Source organism: Schistocerca americana, chromosome 6 (genome assembly GCF_021461395.2).
Source record: "Schistocerca americana isolate TAMUIC-IGC-003095 chromosome 6, iqSchAmer2.1, whole genome shotgun sequence".
Lineage (NCBI taxonomy): Eukaryota > Metazoa > Arthropoda > Insecta > Orthoptera > Acrididae > Schistocerca > Schistocerca americana.
The window spans coordinates 322,661,003-322,685,729 of NC_060124.1; the positions used below are offsets into that span (position 1 = coordinate 322,661,003).

At 38.7% G+C, this 24,727-nt stretch overlaps 2 protein-coding genes across 12 annotated transcripts in view; one reads left to right on the plus strand and one right to left on the minus strand.

The window, feature by feature from the left end:
- Positions 1 to 24,727, plus strand: part of LOC124619858 (EARP-interacting protein homolog) — a 46,807-nt gene that overhangs the window by 15,239 nt on the left and 6,841 nt on the right. For all 4 annotated transcript variants that reach the window (XM_047146476.1, XM_047146475.1, XM_047146474.1 and 1 more), the window contains exons 3-7: positions 7,435 to 7,660; positions 7,745 to 7,977; positions 12,007 to 12,188; positions 12,543 to 12,668; positions 12,969 to 13,124. In XM_047146476.1, the coding sequence (XP_047002432.1) occupies positions 7,435 to 7,660; positions 7,745 to 7,977; positions 12,007 to 12,188; positions 12,543 to 12,668; positions 12,969 to 13,124 (923 nt within the window). The remainder of the gene's footprint in view (positions 1 to 7,434; positions 7,661 to 7,744; positions 7,978 to 12,006; positions 12,189 to 12,542; positions 12,669 to 12,968; positions 13,125 to 24,727) is intronic.
- Positions 12,850 to 24,727, minus strand: part of LOC124619857 (mitochondrial ribonuclease P catalytic subunit) — a 134,356-nt gene continuing 122,478 nt past the window's right edge. For 3 of the 8 annotated variants that reach the window (XR_006980147.1, XR_006980146.1, XR_006980150.1), the window contains 2 exons: positions 24,191 to 24,388; positions 22,164 to 24,030 (listed from right to left, as the gene is read on the minus strand). The gene's annotated coding sequence lies outside the window, so the exon portion shown is untranslated. Of the gene's footprint in view, positions 13,103 to 16,053; positions 16,418 to 18,281; positions 18,511 to 22,163; positions 24,031 to 24,052; positions 24,389 to 24,727 lie in introns of those variants that run through there. The other 5 variants (XR_006980148.1, XR_006980149.1, XM_047146472.1 and 2 more) reach the window with 5 other exon arrangements.

Genomic DNA, 24,727 nt, shown 5'->3' on the forward strand with positions numbered 1-24,727 from the left:
TACTATTCAGTAGAAGAATTAATAAATGACAACCTGAAAATTTGAGCAGGAGAGAGCAAGTACTTAGAACTGTTAAGTTTTTAAAGTTTGTTACTTTTGAAGAAAAATTATTAATTGCTTAATTAAGTAATTATTCAGTACCATATATTATATTACTGTTATTATAAGGAAAATTGTAAACCAGTTTTTGTGTTTTGTTCAGTCTCCTGTATATTCAGACAATGGCTTGAAATTGTATGTTACGAGACAATGAACTTCTATTCTATTCTGACTTCATGCACTTGCCTCTTTCCCTTTATGAAACCTGTGTGTCCCTCATAAATGTTTTATGTTTAGTTAGTGACAGCTGCTTTTACAAATGCAATGATTCTCCGAATGTCTTGGTAATTATTTTCTTCTTTCTTAATTGCAAATGTCCTCCCGAAAGAAAACTCTTTGGTGTAGCATATGTGCCAACTGAATGTTTTGGTACTGGGTTTCACATTTCACTAGTGATGTAATGATGTTGTAGTGCGTCACACCATGTAAGTGTTGTGTATTTGAAAGTTGCTATGTGAGAAGAGGGTATTTTGAACCATGTTTTACTTGATGTAGTACCCTCTTTTAATAAGTTTCAGTATCCAGAAAGTTGTTTGGTACTCTGTTATTCCTAATTTACATCTTGTATTTGTCATTGCTCTTGGACATTTCATTGAGATGAATTGACAGTTCAGTATAAGAATTATATGTTGAATGAAGAGATGTTTGACATGACATATTCTCTGGCTTTTCTTCATAAGTATTGGGTACTGATAGAGTATGAAATGTTACAAATGCAGGGAAATGATAAGAACAGTCAAAGTTGCTAAGTCTCTTACTAGCAATGGCTTCATCTGTTCTGACCCTAGTCTACAGTAACACAAGCAAAAACATTTCAGTAAACATAGGCCTGTGGTAGAACTGTTTGTAGGATAAGATAGAGCACTACCTACCGCAAAGATAACACACTAAGTTGCAGACAGGCACAATTAAAAGACAATTACACATAAGCTTCTGGCCATAGCCTTTGTTGGTAAAAGAGAAATACATACCATTCATTCACACAAGCAAGCACATCTCATGCACACATGACCACCAGCTCTGGAAGCTCGAGTCAGAGCTGCCAGGGTTGGTGATCAGGTGTGCTTGCTTGAGTGAATGAATGGTGTATGTTTCTCTTTTTCCAAAAAAAGGCTGTGGCCAAAAACTTATTCGTAAGTGTCTTTTTATTGTGCCTGTCTGCAACTTAGTGTGTTATCTTTACGGTAAACAGCAGTCTATCTTTTCATACATTGTTGATATTCCTACCTTGAGTTTCCATTGTTTGCTTGTAGGATAATAGTGAAGTGTGGTTTTTTACTTCAGTATGAAATATTCTTGTAGTTAGTACACATTTATTTGAAATGTAAACTTTCTGATTATATCTTCATCTAATTAGGAACAAGTTTCACCTGTGGCTTGACCAAGAAAAAATACAATACTAGCCCAGCACATAACATGTTACAATTTACACTCATACCTGTTAAAGGCAGTATTCCTTGTGTCATCCTCACACTTCACATTTGAAATGATCACAGACAGACAAATCCAAACGTGTGAGGTCAGGTGATCTCGAATACCAAGGTAAAAGTCCTTCTCAACTTATTGATCTTGGACCACACTAGCACATTAAGAAGTCAACTTATATCATTAGCCAAACTTAACTGGCACTCCATTAAGCATGTACCACATTTCCCAACATTCCATCAAGGACATAAGTGAAATTTGAGCCCAATGACATGGGTATTTATTTGAAAATTGTACATTTTAAATATATTTGTAGCAACTATGATAATATTTCATACTGAACTTAGTGGTGGTTCATAATCACACAGTCACGATTATGTCACAACTCTCTCTGCAGACTCATATTTATTGATACATTTTCACTTCTATTATCATATGCTTGCACACCTTGTCAGTTTAGTTTTGCTGTTAGTTATGGTACTCCTAACACACTGCAGTTTGCATTAGAACTTGCTTGGAGACGTCTTTACTCGTACAGTTGGCAACTTACGAAAAAGTAAATCTCTCATTTTGCATCAACTGCATCTAGCCAACTGTACAAATTAATATGCAGTGCACCACATAGTACACTCAGTCAGAGTATGCAACAAAAACAGTGCCTGTGCATTACCGAGCAGTGCTATTGTCTCACAACCACCCTTTGCACTGAATCACAGGTATTTTGATGACATTGCTGACCATCTACACTACTTGAATTTGGAGAGTATTACTGGAAAGATTAACTGATATTTCATAAAAAGAATGCATTTCTAACAGGATGTAAAAGTATTACGAGGGTTGCCCAGAAAGTAGTGCACCGCATTTTTTTCGTCAACGATTCTTTATTGAACGTAATGAGAATTACACACATGGAAGAATGGAGTTTTATCTACACACCCTATTTTTCCACATAATCTCCACCCTGTTCTATGGCCTTCCACGAGCACAAAACAAGGGCGTGTATGCCCTGTTGGTACCAATCCTTGTCCTGCTGGCGGAGCCAGTGCTTCACTTTGTGAATCTCCTCCTCATAATCTTCAAATTGTCTTCCACGAATGGCATGCTTTAATGGCCCAAACAAGTGGAAGTCCGAGGGGGCTAGGTCAGGTGTGACAGCCATGAATGGTCTTCCCGACCACTGTAAATCGTGGAGCTCCGCCGAACCACCTTCTGATGACCTCACCCTCCGTGCCCAACAACTAACTGTACTTCTGTCGACAGCAGATGCTCCATAGACTGTGCACAAGCCTTTCTGCAGTGAGAAATTCAATGACAGCACGTTGCTTGTAACATACATCACCTACAGACACCATTTTGAAACAGTCCTGCAGCTACACTACTTGTCGGAAGTGCCAAAAATGTGGCACGCTCACTCAGGAGACTTCATATAATACATACGTAACATTTCGCATTCGTACCATCGTTTTCAGCTGAGAAAAAAAATTTCTGGGCAACCCTCATACTTTGCTGATATCAAGGTCAAAAGTATGAATAAATATCAGTGTTCAATATGACAAAAAGATGTAATGCTTGTTGACAGCAAAAAACTCTGATGAAATTAAGAAAGAGATTCGTCAAGTGTTTTGCTGTGAGTGTAGATTATATGCGACTAATGAAGAGTCAAAAAGAAAGACGAAAAATACTCGGGTAGTTTCAACATGTGCCTATAGAGAAGATGCTAAATTGAAAAGGGCAGTTTGAATGGTGAATGAAGAAGTACTTATAAGAATGGGAGAGCAAAGAAAACTGTTGGTAGTTATAAGAATGAGGAAACATCTTGGCTGGGACACAAATGTAAAGATTTGTATGCAGTGAAGAATCATTGATGGAAAGACTTCGGAGGGGGAGAGAGGGAGGGGGGGAGATTACAACAGATGTAGTTACCTGAAGATTAAGGAAGGGCCACAGGACAGAGGAAAGCAGAGACCATCCTCAAGATAGATACACCAAAGTTAAACATAAATTTAAGTCATGTTGTAATACACTCCTGGAAATTGAAATAAGAACACCGTGAATTCATTGTCCCAGGAAGGGGAAACTTTATTGACACATTCCTGGGGTCAGATACATCACATGATCACACTGACAGAACCACAGGCACATAGACACAGGCAACAGAGCATGCGCAATGTCGGCACTAGTACAGTGTATATCCACCTTTTGCAGCAATGCAGGCTGCTATTCTCCCATGGAGACGATCGTAGAGATGCTGGATGTAGTCCTGTGGAACGGCTTGCCATGCCATTTCCACCTGGCGCCTCAGTTGGACCAGCGTTCGTGCTGGACGTGCAGACCGCGTGAGACGACGCTTCATCCAGTCCCAAACATGCTCAATGGGGGACAGATCCGGAGATCTTGCTGGCCAGGGTAGTTGACTTACACCTTCTAGAGCACGTTGGGTGGCACGGGATACATGCGGACGTGCATTGTCCTGTTGGAACAGCAAGTTCCCTTGCCGGTCTAGGAATGGTAGAACGATGGGTTCGATGACGGTTTGGATGTACCGTGCACTATTCAGTGTCCCCTCAACGATCACCAGTGGTGTACGGCCAGTGTAGGAGATCGCTCCCCACACCATGATGCCGGGTGTTGGCCCTGTGTGCCTCGGTCGTATGCAGTCCTGATTGTGGCGCTCACCTGCACGGCGCCAAACACGCATACGACCATCATTGGCACCAAGACAGAAGCGACTCTCATCGCTGAAGACGACACGTCTCCATTCGTCCCTCCATTCACGCCTGTCGCGACACCACTGGAGGCGGGCTGCACGATGTTGGGGCGTGAGTGGAAGACGGCCTAACGGTGTGCGGGACCGTAGCTCAGCTTCATGGAGACCGTTGCGAATGGTCCTCGCCGATACCCCAGGAGCAACAGTGTCCCTAATTTGCTGGGAAGTGGCGGTGCGGTCCCCTACGGCACTGCGTAGGATCCTGCGGTCTTGGCGTGCATCCGTGCGTCGCTGCGGTCCGGTCCCAGGTCGACGGGCACGTGCACCTTCCGCCGACCACCGGCGACAACATCGATGTACTGTGGAGACCTCACGCCCCACGTGTTGAGCAATTCGGCGGTACGTCCACCCGGCCTCCCGCATGCCCACTATACGCCCTCGCTCAAAGTCCGTCAACTGCACATACGGTTCACGTCCACGCTGTCGCGGCATGCTACCAGTGTTAAAGACTGCGATGGAGCTCCGTATGCCACGGCAAACTGGCTGACACTGACGGCGGCGGTGCACAAATGCTGCGCAGCTAGCGCCATTCGACGGCCAACACCGCGGTTCCTGGTGTGTCCGCTGTGCCGTGCGTGTGATCATTGCTTGTACAGCCCTCTCGCAGTGTCCGGAGCAAGTATGGTGGGTCTGACACACCGGTGTCAATGTGTTCTTTTTTCCATTTCCAGGAGTGTAGCTATTGTCGAAAATGAAATAAGATTCTGAATCCATATATAAGTAAACAGTCAACATACCCAAAACATAGTGCATGTTAACAGAAAATGGTATTACCACTATCTTTTGAGCTCTTGCTCTTTTTCTAGCAAAGGTACACACAATCTCACACACACAACCATGTAGACACCAAAACACACATTCCCATGGCTACAGCAGTACTGATTATCGATTACTGAGAGTAGTTGCTCAGGCTGATAGAGATGGGGAAGGAGAAGAGTTGTAAGCAAACAGCAAGAAGGGATAGTGTGGGACAGGTCTTTGACGGGTGACTCGGCAGTTGCACAAGACAAAGGAGTACAGTCACTGAGTCATCTGTCGAAAGACTTCACTCGCCCTATCTTGCCACCCCTGCTGGTTAGCTGACCAGTCACTAATATCACATGTGCAAAATAAAGAAAATTAATTTGACCTAGTAAAAGCAATGTATTTTTCCTCATTTTTTTGGATAAAGAAAGGGGGAATATATGAGAGATACTTTTGAAAACATCTAGAAAATTAAAAATGGAATATTGTATATTGGCAAAGCAACAGGGGGAAAAGGGTTAATGAGTGACAATTAAATTCTGTGCATATTTATATTCTACTTGCATATTCATGAGAGACTGTAACTGCCATGCTACTTGATGGTACAACTAAGATGTGGTAGATATTGTAAAGTTTGGTTTTACATAAGTAACTTTAGTGAATCTGGGTAAGGTAATTAGGTAAGTGTCATATTATAAACTCAATGATCTGGGGTTCAATTCCTAGTTAGTCCTAAGCTTTTGTCTGTCACTTATTTAATCTTTGCCAATAATTTGTTTATGTGAAAATTTGCAAGTTTCACTGTGGTCCACAGTCCAATAAGAACTATAGGTCCCATGTAACTGGCAGAGGAAGTCAGTTCAAAGATCTGAAGAAATTATGAGCATACCATGGGCCATTCTTAGTACATCACTGAGGTGTTCACAGCATATACGTCTCTCATTAATTTTGTACTAATTTTTATTTTCTTAGTTTTTGTCACTCAACCAGATTTTGGAGCATACTGATTATTCTGGAAATCTAATACACAATTTGGTGTTTTTTTTTTTTTTTTTTTTTTTTTTTTTTTTTTTACTTATTTTATTGTACCTCAATAACATACATAATTACATTCATTTCACATTGTAATTAATCAAATATGTATAATCACCATTGTATTTTGACTTCAGCTTCCCATGCATATGATTTACAATGCTTTGCCATTCAGCCTGTAGTTTCTTATTGGAGGAACCACAGAATAGACAATGTACAAACATAACATTTCAGAACCTGCGTATCTTACAGTGAAATGTTGGACACAGGAATATGATACAGATTAGAAAAATATATCAATTATGGCAAACATCAAATTTTATTTCTGGATGCTTTTGTCAAGGCTGATAATATGACATGTTTTTGCTATTAAATTGTACTACACAAGCATATATACCCCGTTTTCCATTGCTGCAAGTGTGACGTTAGTTGAGATATGTTTTCATTAAGTGTTTTAGCAGTGAAGGTTAATATTTAAAAATATGAGTTGATACTCACTGGACAATGTGCACCACCACTTCTTGCTAAACACTAATATTCTTAAATCTTCATCCTTGTGTTTTTCATATTTCTTCCCATTTTCTGACACTGAAAAAAGAAATCTTTCAGGTAAAGTGCACTTACGGTGTATCAGGCTCTTCTGCCATGTGTTGTTATTGGTAATTGGTTTCCATCAGTCATAACCAATTGGATGATAGTATACAGTAGCCGGTGAGAATGATCGAATCTAGTGATTTCTTTCAGTGGAATATGCAAATTGTTTCGTTTTCAATAAGGGAGTAGGAAAGAAAACTACATGTGCTGACAGAAAGACCGACCTGTAGCAGAGCCCAAGGCCTAGGTTAGGTTGGAAGTAAGATTAGGATTTAATGTCCCCTCGACAGTGAGGTCAATAGAAACAAGTGATAATTTAGTTGTGAGTTGGTGAAGCCAATGAATCTCAGCCCCAAAATACGATTGCTGTTGTAGATTACTGTTCAGCATAGCCCAAGATACCCGTCTGTCATGGCAATATCATACTTGTATCCCTTATTTCTGATTTCACTGAAAATTCCAATGACGTAGTTAAATTCTGATCTAATAGAACAAAATACCAGCCAACTTTGTTTACATACCTTAGAAAATTATGAACAAGCATTCTGAACGGCTAACTGACAGCCAACTCATGATTCGTTGTCTTCACTTTCCATTATTCATTGCACCAACAGTTACCAACAGCAGCACACAATGGAGAAGTCACAGTATATTGTAAGTGCACTGCTACAGTAATGCATCTGTGTTGTTACTGCCTGTCATTCCCGTTTTTTAAATTTCGCAGAAGTAGCTTGTATTTATTTAGTCAGTAATAAATATATTACCTATTGTAGGCAAGAGCCCTGGCATCACAAGTTGCAGAATCAGATAATGTTAGATTTATGGTTGGTACTCAGTCAATCAAGTTTTCTCACAACCAAGTTCACATTATTGAAGTTAATGAAGAAAATGGTGCACTTTCAACAGAAGTATATCAACACGCAGAGGGTGAAGTGTGGTCTCTAACAGCTTCACCAGCTGATGCAAATGTAATTGCAACATGCTACAACACACTTAATGGTAATTCTACTCATATTTTTCCCATTGTGAATGCACCATTTTATGTTTAGTTATTCACTGAGCGCACTACCTTAAATTTTTCAGAAGACACATGCTGCATGCGGACTGCATTGTGGAAAATTCCTTTTAAAAATACATCAGCAACAGGTACTGGTGACCAGCTTGCTCCAGCACTCGAACTTCTGTGCAATTTTGATACAGAACAGTATGGGAAAGAAGTGAAAGTGACAGACTTCCATCCAACAGATGGCAAAAGAGCAGTTACAGTTGTGGACAATCAGTTTGTTGTTTGGGATATTGCAGAAAGTTCAAGTAAGGTATTCCTGATGTGTTTCACTTCTAAGTTTCAATTCTTTGAGCTCACTTTTTCTTGACAGATGCTCACATTTAAAAATTTTGACCTACACTGCAACCAGAGCAAACAGTGTTCAGTATTTTAAAATAGGCCCTGCCGGATTATAATTTGTTTAAAACTTACTACCCATCTTTCAGTACAAGCACAGGAAGACTTCACTGAATGACAAAGAAGTTACAATGATTGTTTGCTTGAGAAAATAATGTACAGAATTCTTAATTTCTGTTCTACAAATAATGTATTCAGAATGATGCCTAGAGATAATTATTTGGTGTTTATATTACATTTAAGATATGAGATGTAATCAAAAAGTAGCAGAAATTTTTGATTTCTTAAAGAATCTTTATTCATTTGGCAATATCAGCTTTGTTCCCTTCAAAGTAATCCACTTCAGATATAATACTCTTGTGCCAGCACTTTTTTTTCCAACCTTGGAAGCACTTCTGAAACTCACTTTTCATTATGGTGTTCAGCTCCTTTAGCAATTCTGTTTTTAAATTGTCACTTTGGCAAAACAGTGTTCTTTTATGGTTCTCTTCGGCCTCAGGAGTAGAAAGAAGTCGCAGGGGCCATTTCTGGTGAATACGGTGGCTGAGGCAATGTAATGGTTTTGTTTTTTGCCAAAAAACCACAAACAGTTATTAAGGTGTGAGGGGGAGCATTATTGTGATACAATTTCTTTGAGAGGTTTTGCCACAATTCCAGTAGTTTTCTTTTGATTGCATCATGGAAACAGTGCATAATTTCACTGTATGTCCAGAAGGCAGCAATCGATGCACTATCCTATTGTAATTGAAGACAACACTGTGAAGAACTTTCACATGCAATTGGAACTTTTAGAATTTTTTTTTTATCTTGTCTCTTCAGGCAGCTTCCACTGGGAAGATTAGGCCTTTGTTTCAGCATCATACCTTTATACCCATGTTTTGTCACCTGTTATAACCTCCTTTAGAAGTTCTGAGTCATTGTCAATTTCATTTAGCAATTCCTGAGTGATGTCTACATGATATTGTTTCTGGTAAAAATTTGAAATTTTTGAAAACATTACTGCTACATATTTCGTGTCCAAAACATCTGAAAAAAATTACTTGGAATGAGCCAAAGGATATGCTGAGATCATCAGCCACCTCTCTGATGGTGACACAGCAGTTTTCCAGAACCATTTCCTTTACTACTTCCACACTGTCATCAGTAACTGATGTGCTAGGGCATCTAGGGCAGTCATTGTCTTTGACACCTTCTGCAGCTGTCTTTAACATCTTCTCGACCCACTTTGAAACTTTTATACCTTTTGTAAACTCTTATCTTACTCACAGTATATTCACCAAAAGCCACAATCAACATTTTGAATGTGGTGTTATACTTTACTCACTTTTTTAACCAAAATTCAATGCAAGTTCTATGATCCATCTTTTCTGAAAGGAAAAATTTGCTGAGCATTCTAAAACACTTATAACTTTTTAGACTATCAACAATAAACTAATTCAAAAGAGCTGAAAATGCAGACATACACTAAGAACATATGTACCAAAAAATAAATAAATAAATTGAAAATTGGATGTATGCAAAATTAAGAAATTGCCGTTACTTTTTGATCACACCTTGTATATAAAACTGCACCTCAAGCCAGAATAACATGACAAATCAAAAACTATTAAATCCCAGAGAATTTCACATGTTCAGAACACCTTATTTCAGAAACTTCAGTAATTCTGGAAAAACTGAGTTTCTGTACAAATTTACACCAACATAAATGTGATGATGTATGTAAAGTGTCAAGCAATTCAAATCATTACAGACAGGCAACATACATGCATAAGAATTCTGTACAGGGTGTTCAGAAACTGTTCATTCAAATTGATACAGGAGGTAGGTTGGTTGGTTTGTAGATTAAAGGGACTAAACAGCAAGGTTATTAGTCCCTTTTTCCTTAGTCGCAGAGGTCTCTGATTAAAACTATACTCCAAAGGAACCCTATCACCTGAATACAGGGTAGAGAACAGCGAATTAAATGTACAGGGTGTTTGAAAATTCCCATTAGAAGCTTCTAGGATTCGTAGAGGGAAGTGCGCACATAATATCCTGAGTAGGAACTGTATATGGAAGCATACTGTTTTCACACTACAGCCATTTGGAAACATGTTTTCTAGGTAGATATTCAACAGGGAGTTACGCTGGAGGGCTGGTTATATCAGATTGGCTGATGTGATTTGACATCTGTCCTACCTCTCTGACCTGGTTCAAGACTCATTCATATTTCTGTGAGTGTTAGAGCAACATGCTGACTACATGTATGCAGGCTACACCAATATGTTCCTTTTGAATGGTGAAGCTCATGGTAATGGAATAGCTGCTCATTGCCTTTATCAAGATTGTTCTTCACAACTCCCACCTCTATTGCATACCTTTTTTGCCACAGTTTTGCAACTGCTTCAAGAAAGGGTATTTTCACCATCAGCATGCACGACTGCGGTGCTCCAAGGAGACCTCGCACACCCAAATTGGAAGAGGCCGTACTGCATCACATTGAAGAGAACCCATCAATGAGTACACAAGCAATTTATTTGGTTATTAATCAGTGGAACTGTAAAGAAAGTGATGTAATGGGTCACACTTAATCAATTACTTGAAAAAGTGGTAGCATTACCAACATGTTTTGAAATGTTTTCCAGACATGGGTTCAAATTCAGAATATTGTCTACTCACTCCCTCTTACGAGTCCTAGAAGTTTGTAATCGGGATTTATGAACACTGTATTTTGATGAGGAACATATAGTCTCTGCAGTCAACTTGTAATATTAGGGAACATTTTGTTAGTGGTGATGATGTAAGCTATCATGTTGGTGTCGATTACAATTCACATGTTTTGTCACATGTAAATCCATGAGGTACTTGAGTCATTGTTAATCTGTCAGAAGGAATTCTCAGTGATAGACTGATTGGACCTTACATTCTTCCATTCTGCCTCATTGGATGGAGGTATTTCATCTTTGTGGTTGTGTTGCCACTTCCAGCACAATGAGGTGAGGTGCCAGCCTATTTCAGCATTGAAGTGAGGGATCATTTGAGAGCCACCTTTGGGAATTGATGGATCGGTTGAGGTGGTTCTTTGGCCTGGCCACGCAGGTCACCTAACCTCACATGTCTGGATTACTTCCACTGGCGGCATATGAAGCAGCTGTTGTATGAAACCAGTGTGAAAACAAAAGAAGACCTCATTTCTAGACCTGCCATCACTGCTGGTACCATTGCGGACATGCCAGGAATTTTTGAACAGACACAACTGTCAATGATCCGATGACGTACTGCGTGCGTACAGGCTGATCGTCGAGTAGTTTCTGTGAATGCCACTGCTTAATTAGCATGCTAAACTACCTTCTATGTAAATCATCCCTAGCAACAGAAACTGCTGTCAGGAACTGTGTTTAGCATAACTAAATATATTTCTTTTGATGTTCTCTTCCTCCTGTATTAATTTTAACAAATAGTTTTGGAACACCCTGTATACTGTGTGTACAAAATATTTGTGCTGATTTTATAAAATCCATAACAACTAGCCTCTCAGTTGAGTTTGTTAACAAGCTTGTTGTAGCCTCTCCATGAAACAAATCTACTTTGGAAAATTAAAATATTATGTATAGTAAACAAGAAAAATGGCAGCATCAGTCATAAGAGGTTTGAAATCATCTGATACAGCAAATTGATTTCAGTCACCATCTTCAGTGCAAATATTGAAGTCTTGAAGACTCATGTAATAAAAACACACATTACAACTACTTCAACATAGCGTCAATACAGAAGAACATAGCAACTAATGAATAATTTTTTCTTAAACTCTAGGATTCCCAATGGAATCCAACTTCAAGAAGTAAAATATTTTGTTCGCTTCCCTGTATGTATTAGGTTAGTGTAGGTTTTTGCACTAAGGAGTGTGAGAGATTTTCCATTCTGCTCAGAGAGATGAAAATCTTAATTTCCTATTTGCATACAGATGGTGTCAGTCGGCATGCTGGAAGGTAAGGGCCAGCCTCGTTTCACCACTGGTAAATGGAATCCTCATCACAACTGCACACAATTTGTGACAGCGAATGACAGCCACATTCGTAGCTGGGATCTCCGTGCAGGTCTGCAGCAGGTTTGGACCATTGAGGGGGCTCATAGCCAACTTATCAGGTATCTCTCTCTCTCTCTCTCTCTCTCTCTCTCTCTCTCTCTCTCTCTCTGTGTGTGTGTGTGTGTGTGTGTGTGTGTGTGGGGGGGGGGGGGGGGGGGCATGGGGGGGGACTTGTTACTAGAAAATGTAATGTTCTCTTCCCATCCCTTATTCCTACAAAATATAATCTTAATCATCATTATAATCACTGTGTGTATACTACATAGAGAGAAAAATGTAGATTAAGAAATACTGTTGAGACTGAGAGTAAGGTGTGCCTATAAGTATGTTCTTATGGTAGCAGAATAAAGAAAGAAAGAAAGACCAGCCATCTGTCAAAATACAAATGTAATTAAAAAAACTATGTTTCTTAGGGACCTAGACTTCAATCCAAACAAGCAGTATTACCTGGCAACGTGTGGTGATGATGGGTGCAGCAAATTTTGGGATGTCCGAAACGCAACTGAACCTGTTATTTCTCGCTCAGATCACTCGCACTGGTAAGCATTAATCTGAGGTACATGATCATTTATTTCATAATTATAATAAATATCAAGGTATGACTGTCACAGTTGCAATTATGTTATCTAATAGGCAGATAAAATGACAAAAGTGGATGTGGATATTACTTTTGTGTGTCCTCTCTAGTATAATAATAAAATAGCATCATGTATGCAGGAAACAAATTTTATTTACTTGTACATTCCAATTCAAGTGTAACAGCAACCCATAAAAGAAATTTGCAGCAAATGATTTCATATGTTTTAATTGTTAGTGACAGATACAACTTATTTCTTCAGGGTGTGGAGTATAAGATACAATCATTTCCACGATCAGCTTGTGCTGACATCAAGCAGTGATTCTCGTGTCATTTTGACAAGTGTTGCATCAATCTCTTCTGAACCTTTTGGTCACTTGCCAGATGAGGAAGAAGCTGAAAATGCACACCGTGAAAAGTAAGTGCTTGTCTCTGTAGAGTGATTTTCATTTATCACCATAATTCTTGCCTTTTGGATAGTTTGAAATTATACTGCCAGTTCCAAAACATGTGATACTACACATATAGCTTAATTCAAGTTATCAGTGCAAAAAGGAGATGACAATATGTTTGAGTTTATAATAACTTGTATGATTTAGCTTACAGCACTAAAGGTTACCTATAGGGAATGAGAATGGAAACAGCAAAACAATAGTATTTTTCTTGTGTTAAATCAACTGCCAGTCATGTAAACAAAGTATTGAGAGGTTTGCTTTTGTCTACTATGAAGTCTTGTATCATTGCTTTATTTACTGCTGCAACTGCGAGACGGGGATATAGTGATCAAGGCCTGCACATGAATAGGAGCAGGAAGAACAGAATAGCTGGAAGTGGAAGGCAAATTGGATTGTGTTTACGAGAAAGAGGCATATTTTTAAGCTAGACATGTTACAGTCAGTCTAGAAAGAAATTAGCACATTAGGCTCACAAAATACCTAACAGTTCTCAGGAAACTAAAACTAGTTTGTGCATTAAAACACAAGGGGACAGAAGAACAAAATAGGAGAAGTTATGGTAAAGTGGCAAGTCTAAGGGAAAATGAATTTTCACCAATCCTTTGTTATTGATAGAAACTTGCTTTTTACACATTTTGAATCTACGTATTATAAGACATCACACCAAATATTTGTAAGTATACAAACAGAAATTTACATGACTTGTATGCATTTTTCTCAAGGCTTATGTATTGCCAGCTCCCCTTATCTGCCTCCACAGCTGAGTGATCAGCATGGCTGAATGACATGTGAGCGGTCCAACTTCAGTGCCTTGCCTATTTGGAGATTTTCCCTGCTCGGGGGTTATATGTTGTGTTGTTCTCAACATTATTTCATCATCACTGACATGCAAGATGCTGAAGTGGCATCAAATAAAAAGGGGCAGGTGGCAGAACTCTCTAAAAGGGGACTCCCGGCCATATATGCCGTATGCACATTTCATTCAACAGGATAAAGTGGGCAGTGCCTGGTCTTTTTTTTGTATAAGTTACTGATATAAAAACAAATGTGAAATTACAATGTTTATTTAACAATGAATTACTTTTAATGGAATAATAATGAAGATTAAGAAGTCAATTGAAATTTGAATTTCCATACATTTTAGTCACAAATTCTCAACCAGCGAAAATTGTTGTTTATTCTCAATGAGACAATAAATTCACACTCAAATCATCATCGTCTTCAAACCCAGCACACTGTTTGTGAGCCCAGTGTTTACAGCTACAACGCCTGATCCAATTTTCATTTTCTTTAAATCTTAAAAATTCTTCATTGCAATAGAAACACTCTGTGACATTATATCCATCATTGGTAGCTACTTCTCTGTTTCCTCTCTGTAAAATATTTCATTTTAATAGTTTTTGGCTCCATGTTGTCTTCTTAATTTTATTTTGTGGTGCCTTAAATTCAGTACTGGCATTATGGCCTGTTTTCTTCAAGTTCCCATTTCGGTTTTCATTAAAAATTCTCCTCCTTTACTTTTTCTCGGGCAACACAGCTTTATATAGACTTAACTAATTATTGTTGTTCTTCCTTTTTGTAGATACGTCTAGCTATGTGTCAAATTCTGTGCCTCAGACAAAGGTTTTATATCCTTTGGGCATATGTGGAACTCTCCAGTTGGATGTTTCAGTGTTTGGACACTGAGGGGAACATGTACTTGAAAACTGCATATCATTTGAATGTTGATGAGACTTTCTTCAGTGGTCAGATGATGAGAGGAACGTTTCCGTGAAGAAGACTTAGCACTTAAACTCTCTGAAGCTGAAGTTTGAAAAGGGTTCATCAGCTGGGTGCTAAATGGGACTGTAATTTGAAGAGGGCACAACATTTGGGTGCTGAGAGGAGCCACTGATTGGAGAAATAATGTCATTTATCTCAGAAGCAGCAAAGTCTTCCCTAGTAAACATGTTAGGTTCTAGAGGAAAAATTCCACACTTTTGAAATCCATTCATTGCTGTCATTGTCCCCCAAGAGAGCACTTACTGAAACTTTGTAACAATTCTTCCCAGATCTTTGTGAACAAACTTTTCACACTCATGTGTAGAAAGCTTCAAAATGTGCCATGTCCGAAGATTGTAGCTTGCAGCTTAAAAGTATGGGGATCAGCACATAACACTTGCATGATTTCCTCTGGCCTTATCAATGAAATTTATGTTCTTAATATGGGTGAGTGTGCCATCAAATATATGTAGAACTGAAGCTTGAGCAGTTGGTTTTGCATGTTTCAAAAAGTGTGTAAACCATTCCATAAAACAGCCACTAGGGTGGCGTGCAAAGTCAGTTCTGTGGGAGCCCCATCTCTAAGCTCATTTTTCTTTTCTTTTTTTAAATTTTTTTTCCTAGAGAATATTAGGAAAGTGGCAATGAGATTTCCTCCTGTGGATATACATACCATAATGGGAGGATTGATGGTATTGCCTTCAGCTGTGTGCTTAAATTTCTATATTCAAAAGTGGTTGGTTTTGGTGATACATTGCGCCATCATCAGGCCTACGTACATCAATGTCATAACAACATTCATCATCCAAGAAACACAAAACACAAATGTTACAATAAATGCTACCAGATTACTCTTTCCTTAATGATACCTCCAATCACTTAAAGTTCATAATCAAAAACAAAGATTCCATGACTTACCAAACAGGAAAGCGCTGGTACATAGACACCATAAAAAAAAACACACACACACACACACACACACACACACACACACACACACAAAATTTCAAGCTTTCGCAACCAACAGTTGCTTCGTCAGGAAAGAGGGAAGGAGAGGGAAAGATGGAAAAAAAATTAGGGAGCGCCGTGGTCCCGTGGTTAGCGTGAGCAGCTGCGGAACGTGAGGTCCTTGGTTCAAGTCTTCCTTCGAGTGTCATATATTTTTCCCATGTGGGATGTTTCTTTCTATTTTATTCATAAAGTTCATAATCAATTAGACACAAAAAATTGAACATAAACCAAATTTGTTTTGTCCAGTAATAAAATTAACTGTAAATTTCAAATTGCTACAAAACAGTTCTGTTGCTTAATAAGAGTAGCCAGCTTCGGCGACTTGCACGTAGATGGGGATGAAATGATGACGATTAGGACAACACAACACCCAGTCTCTGAGCGGAGAAAATCTCCAACCTAGCCGGGAATCGAATCCTTGCCCTTAGGATTGACAGTCTGTCGCGCTGACCACTCAGCTGCCGTGGGTGGTGAGTAGATCAACCTGTGAGAGTAGCAACTCACATGTATTTATTACATTAGTCAACCAACCTGAACATGAACAAAGTATGTCACCATTGATATATGGCACCTTTGCAATCATCCAAAATGTGTTGACTGTCTGCGATATTCCACTATTTGTGTCTAATACAGGTAAAATGTAAGAAAGTGGTATTAAGTAACAGCAAGGTTAAACATGTAACCCCAACAACAGCAACACAGGATAAGAAACTCTTAAAGGCTGCCTTCTAGTTGATAACAAATCACACACAGTCTCTGTCCAACACTGAACTGAAGTTAACATTCACCAAAAAATAAGATCACAAAACAAAATCCCTCTATATGCACCCTTATAGTACCATCAGTGAGTCATGGCAAATACAGCTCTCTACATGATATGGACAGTGCTTACGAAAGGTAAATTCGAATCTTATATGAAGCTGTGTGTTGCCTCACTAAACAAGATACCATTGGTATCCAGACACTCAATGCAAAAGTAGTTGTTATCTGGCACCAGCATAGCAACACACAACCACTCGCCATATACTGTGAAAGTGGATAGCAATCATTTTTCAACTGAATTAATGTCACTGACTTGGTGTCTTCCTCTGACTGGAAATACATTGCTGTTCTTGGACTTAACTGTCAAAAGACCAGTTTCATCCACATCATAAATGCAATGAGCAAGTTGAAATTGTTCTTATTGCACTGTTTTCAGAGTATCGGAAAGTTTGTATACATTGACCTAGTTAGTGACATGTGCTGCAGCCTTTGAATTAGATTCGGGTTGCTAATGTAATATTATGATGCTGTTCTCTAAAGTATGCAACACAGTCTTTTGCCTGCCACCTCAGACTCGTAGTTAAAATGATGCAGTGTTTTACTCCATTCTGCCAACTAGAATGCTAATCTTTGCAGGTTGCTTTTAATTATCCCTTATAATTAAGGATTTCTCATCCTTCATTGAACACACTCCTTTAATGTTCCTTAATATTTTTACCACCTACTGCATCTCCATTTTTTTCCTATAACTCCTCTTTTCAGCATATAATGTGGAACATTACACTGCTTTGCTGCACTAGAAAAGGGCATCTTATCATTTTTTATCACCTCTATCACATTTTCTGTCCCTACAGGGTCTCATTTTTGTTTCTTGGATCTCTGGATGTACTTTCTAAGCAACATGATGCCTTTGCATCTCAAATAATAGCAAGGGGCTACGGCTGTCCAGTTGCAAACAGATATTTTGTTAGACCAAATATAACATGACAGTTTTAGATAATATAAATCAATTCAAAATTCCTATAAAAAGACCGATGATAGCTTTGTATAAGAGCTAGTTAAATGAAAATGAGACAGATGGAAAAAAAGTACAAATGTTAATACGTTTATCCCACTGTGAGACCACACAGTCAGTGACATCATGCAAAAATGTTTGCTTATGGAGCCATGATTGTACCCAGCCATGCGCAACTTCATCCAAAGCAAATTGACTGTCACGAATGTCTTTCTCCAGGCCTCCAAAAATATGGAAGGCCATCTTGTCTCACGGTGGGATAAGTGTATTAACAGTTATGGCAATTACTTTTGAAATAATAAACAGTTTACTCACTTTTTTACCATCTGACTGTTTTTATTACATTGCTCCTCATATATAAAGGGATTTAGAAGTCAATATGTAGTACTAAGCTTGACATATGGAATTTACTAATTCTCATTGAGGTAAATAAATTAAAAATGAACTGTCAGGAAAGGTGGCCACAGAAACAACAAGGAACTGCATTTCTAGGCCAAAAGACATCATTTAAACTTTGATATTAGGTATTGTGCACACAAGTGAGGTAACAAGAATAATGTGTGTCACTTACCTTACATTAGATGACGAAAATCAGAAATTTTTTTATTGAAAAATAGAGGAGCTTACGTCCTTTGCCAAATTCACTGACAATGTTGATGTCTATTAGAATTGGTTTGACCGCTCCGCGGTAGGCAGCAACATTGTTCATGGCAAAAAATCTGCAGTGGTCATTTGTGCTGCCCTGGCTACTTTTCCCTTCTTTCCTCTACATGAGTTTCTTATATGTTTAGAAAACTTCCCTATGAAGAAATAGATATTGCGTGTGTCAGTGTGAACTCCATCTAAGTACGAGGAAAGAGAATTAAATATAAATAGTTATATGGTAATGCCACTTCATGTAGTGATCTAGAGAGAATTTCTGTCAAGTGGCAATTGACACTAAACAAAGAAAAGTGCGAGGTCATCCACATAGGTACTAAAAGAAATCTGATCAATTTTGGGTATACGATAAATTGCACAAATCCAAGGGCTGTCAATTCGACTAAATACCTAGGAATTACAAACAACTCAAATTAGAAAGACCACATAGATAATATTGTGGGGAAGGCGAAACAAAGACTTCATTACACTTGTCCGTCCTCTGCTGGAATATTGCTGCACGGTATGGGATTCTTACCAGGTAGGACTGACGGAGGACATAGCAAAAGTGCAAATAAGGGCAGCTCGTTTCATGTTATCATGCAATAGGGGTGAGAGTGTCACTGATATGATATTTGGGGTGGTAGTCACTGAAACAAAGGCGGTTATCTTTATGGTGAGATCTATTTATGAAATTTCAATCACCAACTTTATCTTCTGAATGCAAAAATATTTTGTTGACATCCACCTGCCTAGGGAGAAATGATCATTATAATAAAATTAGAGAAATCAGAGCTCGAACGGAAAGATTTAGGTGTTCCTTTTTACCATACGCCACTCGAGAATGGAATGATAGAGAAGTAGTACGAAAATGGTTCGATGAACCCTCTGCCAGGCACTTAAGTGTGAATTGCAGAGTAACCGTGTAGATGTAGATGTAATGAAGGGAAAAAAGAAGTGTTTGGTACCAGGCATCAACTTTGTCCCATAAGGTAATAATATTATGGCATGCAACATCATGTATGGGTGGTGTATTTGAAAGATGGCCTGTGAAAAGAGGGTGTTTTGAAACAGGCCTGTTGCTTGAGTGGCACTCTCTTGCCTTAAAGTTTGATGCAGTGTAAGTTGTTGGGTGTGTTGATATTTATCAAGGTTTGTTTGTGTGTTTTGTCACAAAATGCACGTGACAGTAAAATTTAAAAAGCATATATGTTTGGAAGTGATTTGTGACATGCCTTGCAACATACTTTTCCATAAAGGTATGATGTGTTGGTGGAATATGTTTAATGTAACAGATGTGGAAAAGCTGTAAAAACTGTTAGAGTGCATCCTTCCCACATCAAAAATGGCTTTATGTGGTGCTGTCAGGGTGATAAATTGTGGTGTTGAATTCAGCAGTGTGTGGAATTGATCAGATCGCTTATTTACTTACTGGTTTTATTAAATTTTACCAAGTGAACACACAACACTGCAACACACAAATATGAATCAGCGAAAGGTCTCATCATAACCAACTAATTGTGAGAACAAATGGGCAATTTTACCGAAGTCAGAGCAAAAAGTTTCAAGCAAACAGCCTGGATTTTGATATATTTTGCATCAATATTTTGTCAGTCTTTTCTTTATTGTGCAGGTACTTGTACTCTTGACTCCAGTTCCATTTTCTTCATTTCTGTTTTCATCTTCTCCCTTTTCTTGACATGTTGGTCAATAACATTTATTTAGCCTCTTTTCAAGATCCGTATAGGTTGCTGAGATTACAAATTGCTTCAAACCAAATGAGGGAAAACCAGCACATAGCATAGTTATTTCAAGACTCCTTTTCTTTTGATACTATTTTCATTTTGTCAAAATAAATTACTTGTGCATTGGTTACACTCATAGGCCAAAGGTGCACATTTTTTGCAGTGTTGTGTGAAGTAGCCAGCTTATCCACAATACTCATAGATCCCATAAGCTTTGTCTGTTACGTATGTTAACACTAGATAAAAACAAGAGATTGACACTAGATAAAAACAAGAGATTGAATGAAGACTTTCAGTTCAGTAACATCTGTTGGTTTTATGTCTTTTCTATGCAGAGATGAAACCTTGATGCTCTCAGTATATCTATACAGAAATATAATGGACAAAATTTCGTCACCTGGGAGGCAAATGCAGTATTCCAAAGGTGTGCTTACTGCTGTAGCCACACATATAAGTCCAGGTAACTTTTAAATAATATTATGAGCCCTGAGTTGTTTTCTCTGTGAAGGTGGAATGTTATTCCATTTTGTATTGTAGTCTTCTTGTGAAAATCAATTTATTTTCCAAGATCACTATGTTAACGCAGTTACTGGATAATTGTGTTAACATAGCAATCTTCGTAAATAAATTGGCTATAATAAGAAGACTACAGTGCAAATTTATAGATCACCACCTGCACAGAATGATCATGTCAGATAACCACTATTTCATTTTGTCTCTCTGTTCCATACAATATACACTGAAGAGCCAAAGATATTGGTACACCTGCCTAATATTGTGTAGGGCCACCACGAGCACACAGAAGTGCAGCAACACAAAATGTCATTGACTCAACTAATGTCTTAAGTTGTGCTAGAGGGAACTGACACCATGAATCCTGCAGGGCTGTCCATAAATCCATAAGGGTACGATGGGGTGGAGAACTCTTCTCAACAGCACGTTGCAAGGCATCCCAGATATGCTCAGGAACGTTCAAGAGTCTTTCTGTAGCAATTCTGGACTAGTGGGGTGTCACATTGTTCTGCTGGAATTGCCAAAGTCCATCGGAATGCACAGTGGACATGAATGGATGCAGATGATTAGACAGGATGCTTACGTATGTGTCACCTGTCAGAGTCATACCTAGACTTATCAGGGGTCCCACATCACTCCTACTGCACACACCCCACGCTATTACAGAGCCTCCACTAGCTTGAACAGTCACCTGCTGTCATGTGGGGTCCATGGATTCATGAGGTAGTCTCCATACCCATACCTGTCCATCCGCTTGATACTGTTTGAAACAAGACTCGTCCGACCAGACAACATGTTTATAGTCATCAACAGTCCAATGTCAGTGCTGACATAGGCGTAAAGCTTAGTGTCGTGCAGTCATCAAGGGTACACGAATGGGCTCTCAGCTTCGAAAGCTCATATCGATTATGTTTCATCGAATGGTTCGGACGCTGATGCTTGTTGATGGCCCAGCATTCAAATCCGCAGCAATTGCACTTCTATCACCTTGAACAATTCTCTTCAGTTGTCATTGGTCCAGTTCTTGCAGGCTCTTTTTCCAACTGCAGTGATGTCAGAGATTTGATGCTTTACTGGATTGCTAATATTCATGGTACACTCATGAAATGGTCGTACGGGAAAATCCCCACTTCATCGCTACCTCAGAGATGCTGTGCGCTGACTATAACATCACATTCAATCTTGATAACCTGTCAGTGTACCATCAGTAACCAATCTCACAACTTGTTGTCTTGTATAGATGTTGCCGACTGCTGTGCCGTATTCTGCCTGCTGAATTTCAACTTTGTCATCACAATCTGTGTTCACTTCATATTCGAAATCCTCTTGAACTTCATTTCTAACCTTTTCAGGCAATATTGTCTGGATTTCTTTAACATGTTTTGGGTTGAGATTCTGCAATTACTATAGCCAGCCATGATTACGTATTTACTCAAATATAAGATGAGATTTTTTCCCAAATTCATCATTCAAAAAATATGTGGTCATGTTAGATTCACAGATTAAACTACTGCAACTGAGGTAAACATTTTTTTAAAATTTGTTTAATGGATGAATATACAGGTTGTCTTACACTTACAGATGAAGCTTTGGCTGTTTAAAGTTTTTGTAGAAATTTATTTTGACAAATTCTGAATGGTAGGTTGCTCATAGCTATAGTGCAAAAAATACTGGAGAAACTATGAACTGGCCACTAAAACAATGTCATGTTCTGCTTAAAAACTGACAATTTTGTGGAACACAGGAGAATTTTTTTGTATTTGAGCAGATGTTCAATAAAACGTTCTCCTATGTGTATGGATGCCGTGTACTTACAGTTATGGCACTTTTTAAATAAAGGTAATATTCAAAGGTGAAAATCATCCTTCAAAAACCGTTACTTGATTCTGAGCCCAAGTCAATATTTTATTTGGTTATGAAAAACAGTAATGATTTACCAAGTGGATTGCAAGTGAAAAATTTAGTCGCTATTCATTTCTTAGAAACGGGAAAAACGTTACCAGCTTTAGAACAAGATGGTGACATTCAGATGAAATGAGAAAGAAAATGAATCCAGAATTAAATGTCTAACAAACGAAATAAATCACATTATACTGACTGCATTGTTATCGCAAGAATAAATTACGCGGAAAGACCTGTTGTGGAGATAGTACCTAGATCATGGGAGGAGTGAAAGTTTGAATTGGACTGAATCATGAATGCGACCTTTTACTTATGTATTAGCTTTTGTTGTTACATGTGAGCTGCAGCCTAGAAGATATTGCCACCCGTGTTTCACTGTTGCTCAAGCACATGGGTGGAGGGGGAACAGTGACACTAGCTTGGTTGTGAAGTGAAAACTATGATGGGTGCCAGGAAGGGAGTGTTGAGCAGGCAGCAAATTTCGTTGTGCTGGCAACCATGGGAAACTACACTGCATGCTTTGACTTTTTATGAACCACGGATTCGAATTGAATTGGTACGGTAAAAGTATAGATCGGAACTAGTGCTGTACTTAAATGTTTTGTGCAGCAATGTTGTTGATGCTCACCGTGGGGTATGACAGGAATGACTGGGGATAAGTCAGCTGCTGGTTCTATGATAATAAAGTGGTGGGCAGACAATGAGTTGTAACATTCTCATGTCAGTATCAAAGTGAAATCTGATATATATTCAGATAAAAACAGCTGTTTTCTCAGGTACCACTGTAACCACAACCTTAGAAATCATTGCATATTCGGGACAAACAAAGATATAAGTTTCACAGCTGTCCTGTTCGGGTGGTGTGGTGATTAAAAATAGTGATACCCCACGCGACTGGCTAACTAAACAAAAAAGGCACCAAAGATAAAAAAAATTACTGTAAACTTTTTGTTTATTTCGCCTTGTACTATCAAAATATAGACAGTCAATAAAAATTTGTTATTTTGATTAGTCAGAATATGTTAAAAATAATTTTTTCTCAAGGAGCCTCTTAAAAAATGGGGGTCATCTTATACTCGGATAAATATGATACAGACAAACTAAAATAACGACAAACAGATGCAGTCCACCAATTTGATATTTAGGCAGCAGTAACAAGTGAGTAAACAACCCAAATTAAAGTAGCTTTGTACCACTTACAAACTTGACAACCAAATAAATATCCTGTAAAAATAAAACAGAAATGGGGGCAGTGCAGTCAGAAAATATCTCAACAACAGGGCAGTCTTTCCATCTTTGACGCGAGTCTTCACTCAGCAATGTCTCCAATTCTGCATCTTCGAAAACATTCTCTTGTCCACCACTTTGCCGGTCTATGGTGCTAAAATTACCGTTCTTGAAATGTTGAAACCACTTATGACATGTTCTTTCACTAATAGCGTCCTTACCACATGTACTTGAGAGCATTCGATGAGGCTCAAGCGCTGTTTTCTTCATATTGAAACAAAACAGTAACACCTCCTGCAAATGACAAGAATTAGGCCCGTAAACTGACATTTTCAATCAAGAACAACTTTATGATGCAGACACAAATTGACTAATGTTTGAATGAGGTTATGTTGACCGAGGTCCAAGCTAACTGTCTGATGTCTGCGATCTGTTTCTTTCCACTGCTGCTCACCATTGTCGCCACTTATCAGCAAACGGCAGAAGCAAAGTTGTACACCTTGTAGAATGGCACTGGTTCATGTTTGACACCTATGACCATTTCAGGGTTCTTCAGATGCACTGATGCAGGTATCGGCAAAAGGAAGTAAGAAGAAGGGTGAGCACAAGCCTCTCGTGCCACCCTTGCTTGAGATACTGCACAGGTTGAGACCTAGGAAGTAAGAAGGAATATGTTGTGAGTTGTGGCATTACGGTTAACAAGGGTAGAATGTATTGATAGATTAGATTGTATCATTACTTAAGGTGTTTTGTTTGTATGGTTATTGACGGACAGCGTGTGATTGCTGCACAGCGAGATTTCATTGTTAAACAGGCTGTAGAGAATAAGCTTATCTTTGCTGTAATTGTTATTGACCATTCACACACTGAGTCACCTCTGGAGTTGGGACTCATCGGAGAGGGAAAAAACGAAATCTTCCACTGTACTAACACATAGCAACAGTCGAAGTAATGACAGAATAAGCACGACTCTACGTGCTAGTTCAGTTCG